Source organism: Chiloscyllium punctatum, chromosome 42, assembly GCF_047496795.1.
Source record: "Chiloscyllium punctatum isolate Juve2018m chromosome 42, sChiPun1.3, whole genome shotgun sequence".
Classification (NCBI taxonomy): Eukaryota; Metazoa; Chordata; class Chondrichthyes; order Orectolobiformes; family Hemiscylliidae; genus Chiloscyllium; species Chiloscyllium punctatum.
In genome coordinates, this window is record NC_092780.1 from 3,508,372 (window position 1) to 3,516,169 (window position 7,798).

Consider the following 7,798-nt stretch of genomic DNA (forward strand, 5'->3'; position numbering starts at 1 on the left):
TCCCCATCCTGATGCCGTTTAAATGCTGTAATTGTACCAGCCTTCACCACTTCCTCTGGCAACTCATTCTACGTACCATCCTTTTTGTGAAAGGCTGTCTCTTGGGCCCCTTTTAAAACATTTCCCTCTCACCTTAAACCTTTAGTTTTGAATGCCCCCATCCCAGAGAAAAGACCTTGTCTATTCACCCGATCCATACCCCTCATGAATACATTGCATTAGCCAACCTCCAGTCTTCTGGCACCTCACCTGTGGCTATCAGTGATACAAATATCTCAGCAAGAGGCCCATCAATCACTTATCTAGCTTCCCACAGAGTTCTCGGGTACACCTGATCAGGTCCTGGGGATTTATCCACTTTTATGTGTTTTGAGACATCCACACCACCACCTCTATAATATGGACGTTTTTCAAGATGTTGCTATTTATTTCACCACATTCTCTATCTTCCATGACCTTTTCTAAAGTAAACACTGATGCAAAATACTCGTTTAGTATCTCTCCCATCTCCTGCGTTTCCAAACATAGGCGGCTTTTCTGATTGTTAAGGGGCCCTATTCTCTCCCTAGTTACCCTTTTGTCCTTAATGTATTTGTAGAATCCTTTTGGTTCTTCTTAACTCTATTTGCCAAAGCTATCTCATATCCCCTTTTTGCCCTCCTGATATCCCTCATAAGTATACTCCTACTGCCTTTATACTTTTCTAGGGATTCCGTTGATCTCTGCTGTGTATTACCTGACATATGCTTCCTTCTTATTCTTGACCAAAACTTCAATTTCTCTCGTCATCCAGCATTCCCTACACTTACCACCCTCGCAGGAACATACTACCTCTGGACTTCTGTTATCTCAGCTTTGAAGGCTTCCCGTTTTCCAGCCGTCACTTTAACTGCGAACATCCAACCCCAGTCAACTTTTGAAAATTCTTTCCTGAACAGTTTCAAAATTGGCCTTCTTCCAATTTAGAACTTGTGATTTCTAGTTATGCAGGGACATGGGAATGGTGCAGGAAAATGTCCTTGAGCTGGAAGGTCGTCTGTGGGTTGGAATTCCTTTGTGTTCCCCTTCATTCTTCCTCCTCCCTAGTGAGTTGTAGCAAAGTCTGGACTCTTGTTTTGAGCCTGGGATACTCCAGTAGCCTAGCGATGCCGATTCAGTCAACGTATAGAGGTGTATTGATCGGATACTCTTACTTCATTGATTGTTGTTTCTGGAGTCTGATCTGTGGGAGAATCAGAGGAACTGACCTACTCTCCCCAATCTCTGCAAGTCAGCATTTGCAAGGGTCACCATTAGCATTTTGTTCCGAATTTGTTAGTGAGCTTTTCTATCAACATCTGTTGCCAGTGGCTGGTTTCCGGATTGCATTTTTGAATTGTTGATCTCAGTTACAGGAATTCTTGAGCCAGAGGCTTGTAGAGATGAATGAGGAGGCAGACATCCTCTCCATCAACCAGTTCCAAACAGCTCCAGCTATCATTCAGAGTCAGGATATGGCAAAGGTTGTTGCCATGACAACGCGAGTGAAGGATCTCATCCAGAGACTGACCAATGTAAAGATGCGGCATCTCTTCATGATCCATGCCTCTCCCAGGTTTGATGCTGATCTCATTTCATTCACTGAATTGCCCCTTGGGAGTGATACTGTATTGTGGTTTAGGTGGAGTGGGAGGGGTACATAGGAACAGGAAGAGACCATTCAGCCCTTTGAGCCTGTTCTGTTACTCAGTTGGATCTGGGTTTCTGGTTTTGTGTGTTGAATGTTGAATTGACTCACTGGCCTCAGCCATTTTTTAGCTGGTGGGAAAGGAGAGTGAGTTCGAGAATCTAGGATGTGTGTTTAATCCAGTGTGGAGAAAGTGAGGACTGCAGATGCTGGAGATCAGAGCTGAAAAATGTGTTGCTGGAAAAGCGCAGCAGGTCAGGCAGCATCCAAGGAGCAGGAGAATTGACGTTTCAGGAATAAGCCCTTCTTCAGGAATGAGGAAGGTGTGCCAAGCAGGCTAAGATTGTCTACTGAACTGAGTCAATCTGAACTGGACTGGCAATAAGCAATGACAGTGAAGTTCCACATCCCGACATTCTCCCCCAATTTATATTGTACTGTCCTAACCATTGCCAAATTATCTGAAGTTTCCTGATAATCCCCTGGTTGCTCGGCAGGTTATTATCACATTAACCAGTGTATCAGTAACGACAATGATAACTCCTGGGTTAAAGAGGCCAGTGATGCTGCTCCTCTGCAGGGGCCCCTATCACCACGATCCCCCTGCCCTGGCCCAAGGACCAATGAAAGCCTGGGAGTCTACAAGGCACCAGGCTGGGGAGGAAATTGAAAGCCTTACTCTGAGGGTTCAGTACGTTGTGTGTATCTAACGGTGCTGCTGCCCCACTGCTGCAGGTACATTGACCGTGTGACTGAGCTCCTGCAACAGAAGCTGAAACAGGCAGGCACCGTGGGAGAAAAGCAACATCAGATGGTCAAGAAGCAACAGCAATCTCTGGAGGAACAGGCTGCCCTTGAACCCAAACTGGACCTTCTAATCCAGCAAACCAAAGAGCTTCGAAAGCTAGTAAGTGACTCCCTCGATCCCACACTCGAGCGAGGTTCACATTAAAAATGTAAAATGTTTGTTGCAGTCTCTGTTGCCATCGGTGAGAGAACATTTGAATCTACGTTCAGATCATCAGGGAATGCTTCCCAGTCAGTGACGTGCTGTCACTGTTCTCATTGCAGGAAACACGGCAGTCAGTTTGCACATAGCAAGCTCCCAGAAACTGCGTTCCGATAACTATCAGACTGTTCCAGTGTGTGGCTGAAGGACACTGGGGAGAGCTACCCTGCTCTTCATCCCAGAGAGCCATGGTATCTGTTACTCTTACCACTTGAAAGGACAAATGTCTCAACTTCACCAGCACAGTGTTTCCTCATTAGGGGTCAGTGCTGAGGGAGTGCCGCACTGTCGGGGGGTCAGTGCTGAGGGAGTGCCGCACTGTCGGGGGGTCAGTGCTGAGGGAGTGCCGCACTGTCGGAGGGTCAGTGCTGAGGGAGTGCCGCACTGTCGGAGGGTCAGTGCTGAGGGAGTGCCGCACTGTCGGAGGGTCAGTGCTGAGGGAGTGCCGCACTGTCGGAGGGTCAGTGCTGAGGGAGTGCCGCACTGTCGGAGGGTCAGTGCTGAGGGAGTGCCGCACTGTCGGAGGGTCAGTGCTGAGGGAGTGCCGCACTGTCGGAGGGTCAGTGCTGAGGGAGTGCCGCACTGTCGGAGGGTCAGTGCTGAGGGAGTGCCGCACTGTCGGAGGGTCAGTGCTGAGGGAGTGCCGCACTGTCGGAGGGTCAGTGCTGAGGGAGTGCCGCACTGTCGGAGGGTCAGTGCTGAGGGAGTGCCGCACTGTCGGAGGGTCAGTGCTGAGGGAGTGCCGCACTGTCGGAGGGTCAGTGCTGAGGGAGTGCCGCACTGTCGGAGGGTCAGTGCTGAGGGAGTGCCGCACTGTCGGAGGGTCAGTGCTGAGGGAGTGCCGCACTGTCGGAGGGTCAGTGCTGAGGGAGTGCCGCACTGTCGGAGGGTCAGTGCTGAGGGAGTGCCGCACTGTCGGAGGGTCAGTGCTGAGGGAGTGCCGCACTGTCGGAGGGTCAGTGCTGAGGGAGTGCCGCACTGTCGGAGGGTCAGTGCTGAGGGAGTGCCGCACTGTCGGAGGGTCAGTGCTGAGGGAGTGCCGCACTGTCGGAGGGTCAGTGCTGAGGGAGTGCCGCACTGTCGGAGGGTCAGTGCTGAGGGAGTGCCGCACTGTCGGAGGGTCAGTGCTGAGGGAGTGCCGCACTGTCGGAGGGTCAGTGCTGAGGGAGTGCCGCACTGTCGGAGGGTCAGTGCTGAGGGAGTGCCGCACTGTCGGAGGGTCAGTGCTGAGGGAGTGCCGCACTGTCGGAGGGTCAGTGCTGAGGGAGTGCCGCACTGTCGGAGGGTCAGTGCTGAGGGAGTGCCGCACTGTCGGAGGGTCAGTGCTGAGGGAGTGCCGCACTGTCGGAGGGTCAGTGCTGAGGGAGTGCCGCACTGTCGGAGGGTCAGTGCTGAGGGAGTGCCGCACTGTCGGAGGGTCAGTGCTGAGGGAGTGCCGCACTGTCGGAGGGTCAGTGCTGAGGGAGTGCCGCACTGTCGGAGGGTCAGTGCTGAGGGAGTGCCGCACTGTCGGAGGGTCAGTGCTGAGGGAGTGCCGCACTGTCGGAGGGTCAGTGCTGAGGGAGTGCCGCACTGTCGGAGGGTCAGTGCTGAGGGAGTGCCGCACTGTCGGAGGGTCAGTGCTGAGGGAGTGCCGCACTGTCGGAGGGTCAGTGCTGAGGGAGTGCCGCACTGTCGGAGGGTCAGTGCTGAGGGAGTGCCGCACTGTCGGAGGGTCAGTGCTGAGGGAGTGCCGCACTGTCGGAGGGTCAGTGCTGAGGGAGTGCCGCACTGTCGGAGGGTCAGTGCTGAGGGAGTGCCGCACTGTCGGAGGGTCAGTGCTGAGGGAGTGCCGCACTGTCGGAGGGTCAGTGCTGAGGGAGTGCCGCACTGTCGGAGGGTCAGTGCTGAGGGAGTGCCGCACTGTCGGAGGGTCAGTGCTGAGGGAGTGCCGCACTGTCGGAGGGTCAGTGCTGAGGGAGTGCCGCACTGTCGGAGGGTCAGTGCTGAGGGAGTGCCGCACTGTCGGAGGGTCAGTGCTGAGGGAGTGCCGCACTGTCGGAGGGTCAGTGCTGAGGGAGTGCCGCACTGTCGGAGGGTCAGTGCTGAGGGAGTGCCGCACTGTCGGAGGGTCAGTGCTGAGGGAGTGCCGCACTGTCGGAGGGTCAGTGCTGAGGGAGTGCCGCACTGTCGGAGGGTCAGTGCTGAGGGAGTGCCGCACTGTCGGAGGGTCAGTGCTGAGGGAGTGCCGCACTGTCGGAGGGTCAGTGCTGAGGGAGTGCCGCACTGTCGGAGGGTCAGTGCTGAGGGAGTGCCGCACTGTCGGAGGGTCAGTGCTGAGGGAGTGCCGCACTGTCGGAGGGTCAGTGCTGAGGGAGTGCCGCACTGTCGGAGGGTCAGTGCTGAGGGAGTGCCGCACTGTCGGAGGGTCAGTGCTGAGGGAGTGCCGCACTGTCGGAGGGTCAGTGCTGAGGGAGTGCCGCACTGTCGGAGGGTCAGTGCTGAGGGAGTGCCGCACTGTCGGAGGGTCAGTGCTGAGGGAGTGCCGCACTGTCGGAGGGTCAGTGCTGAGGGAGTGCCGCACTGTCGGAGGGTCAGTGCTGAGGGAGTGCCGCACTGTCGGAGGGTCAGTGCTGAGGGAGTGCCGCACTGTCGGAGGGTCAGTGCTGAGGGAGTGCCGCACTGTCCGTGGGTGCTGTTTGTCAGATGTGATTAAATACTGTTTTGGGTTTATGTGAAAGATTTTGCATCATTGTTGGTAAGAAGAGCAGTGAGGTCTTTGCCAGTATTTATCCCTGAATCAACAGCACAATGATATCAGATCGTATCATCAAGGTGTTCAGTGATGTGATGGTCCCTTTGAATCGAGGGTGACATTGCTTGGGCTGGGCCTCTCCTCCTGATAGAAGATCCCAGTTGTGATTGAGGACGGTTATTGCAGTGGGGTCACATTGTGTCAGGGATTAGAGTCTGCAGCCTGAGGTCCATCTCCATCATTCTCTGTCATCTGCTGACTCTGTTCCTTCCCACAGTTGGATCCCTGAGCCTCCATTCGGCTCTAGCCTTGGTGGTTCAGGAGATGTTGTTTTCTCCTCCCAGTCAGTGATGTCGATGCTCTGTGCTTTATCATGTTCTCCTATTGGAGTATGTTCTCTTGTGGGAATCTGCTGAAATGGACCCTCAATTTCCTACATTACAACAATGACCACTCTGTTGTCATGTGACAGATCCCAAGTGTCAGCCACTGACTGTATTAATGCCTGACTCTGACCGTGACCGTGAGTGTGAGTCCCTGCCCCTAAGTGGGAGTGTGAGTCCCTGAGTGTGAGTGTGAGTTTCTCTGTTATCTCTTTCAGATTGAGACCGATATCTCCAAACGGTACCAGAACCGCCAGGTGCACCTGATGGGGGTCATCGTGTAATAACCACTCGCTCGGTGCCCAGACCCACTGGATCCTCCTGCTCACACTCAAGAGTGGCACTTGCTTATGGACTTCCTGCTCACGCCAAAGATTGAAAGTTTTACTAAGGATTTAACACAAAAATGAATAAGATGAAGACCCTAATCTTTGATCACTGATGTACCTTAGGAACTGCGAGGGATTTAAAGACTTAAATTTGCTGTGACCTCCCCTTGAAGACATGGAAAGGAAAGATTTTCAAAGCCCTTGATTATAGATGGTATATCAGAGGCTGTATACAGGGGAACCTCGATTATCTGAAGGTGATGGGTGGGCACTGTTTCATTTGGATAATCGATTAGTTGGTGAATCGATTTAAATGCCTTTCCTCTGGGGCTCGAAACTTCTAAAGTCTGCTCCCTATTCAGGAGACTGCAGCAGCACACAGCACACAGTCTGCCCCCGCGCAACCCCCCTTCCCTCCCGCCAACCCCGTGCAACACACCCCCCCAACCCCCAACCAACCCCGTGCAACACTGCCCCCCCCCTCTCTGGGGCAGTTGGACTGGACACCAACATCAAGACTGCCGCTGCTTTTGTGGGGTAAGACTCCAAATAGCGCACACAGACACACACCCACACAGACACACACAAGTCTTTACTGCAACTTTTTGACAGGTTGCACCTTTGCCCTGTACAGGACGATGTTGGAGAGATTATTGGGGAAGGGGGGTTCAGGGTACACTCCTGTGTAGAACTCCAGGGAAAGTGTGGGGATGGAGAGAGAGAAGGTGGGAGGTCAGTCATTTGGAGTCGGTGCCTGTTTAATCACTGTAAACAAAAGACACAATCACTTGGAAACACGTCTTTATGTAATGTTTCCATCGGGACCTGGAGGTCTCCTTCGGATAATCCTATTTTCGGATGATTGGTATTCGGATAATCGAGGTTCCCCTGTTACTGGTTAACATTTTGTAACTGAATAAATTGTATTTTGTCCCTGTGAGGAGGAGCTTTTTAACTCAGTTTAAAGATGTGGTCCTTGTTGACTATCACTGGTTAATATTTACACTGAGGAGCAGCCTGTCATTCCTGTTGAGAAACATTGAACATATTCAGGGCCACAGCTCGGTGCCTCAACCCCTCTTCCCCCCCCCCCCCCACCCCCCCACCACCCCCTCCCCCCCCCCAACCCCCCACCCCAACCCCCCACCACCCCCCCACCACCCCCTTTCCCCCCCCCCCCCCCCCCCCCCCCCCCGCCACCCTGGTTGAATCAGCTGGTGGTGCTGTGATCTCAGTGTATACATCATGCAGCAGCAATAAACAGGCAAATTCCACACACACACATCACAGAGACATACCCAGACATGTATGAATGTTCAATCACATTCAGACACACTTGGGTAGAAGAGTTCATTTGTTCAGTATTCTGCCTCTCACTGACAACATCACTCATTGTTAACCCTAACAGTACATTGCTTTCTAAACAGTGAACCACTCCTTCCTGATTGTTGTTATATCTGAGACACTGGTGGCGTTGTGTGTGCTGCACTCAGCCAGGTGTATGTCTCTGTCGCTGAATATACTTCCCATTAGTGTCTGTCTCAGGTAATGCAGCTTGAAATCAGGCTGAAGCAAGAATTTCAGTGACCTGTGATAATCAGTACGTGACACATTTACACCACCTCCATTAAAGTGTGAACACATCCAATCAAACAAGAGCTGTTACATCGAGCAAGA

At 53.1% G+C, this 7,798-nt stretch overlaps 1 protein-coding gene across 3 annotated transcripts in view; it reads left to right on the plus strand.

Annotated features, from left to right (window-relative positions):
• Nucleotides 1-7,076, plus strand: part of cdk5rap3 (CDK5 regulatory subunit associated protein 3) — a 71,424-nt gene extending 64,348 nt beyond the window's left edge. For all 3 annotated transcript variants that reach the window (XM_072561226.1, XM_072561224.1, XM_072561225.1), the window contains 3 exons: nucleotides 1,389-1,594; nucleotides 2,402-2,573; nucleotides 6,011-7,076. In XM_072561226.1, coding sequence (XP_072417327.1) covers nucleotides 1,389-1,594; nucleotides 2,402-2,573; nucleotides 6,011-6,076 — 444 coding nt within the window. In that variant the 3' untranslated portion in view covers nucleotides 6,077-7,076. The remainder of the gene's footprint in view (nucleotides 1-1,388; nucleotides 1,595-2,401; nucleotides 2,574-6,010) is intronic.
• The last annotated feature ends 722 nt before the right edge of the window (nucleotides 7,077-7,798 follow it).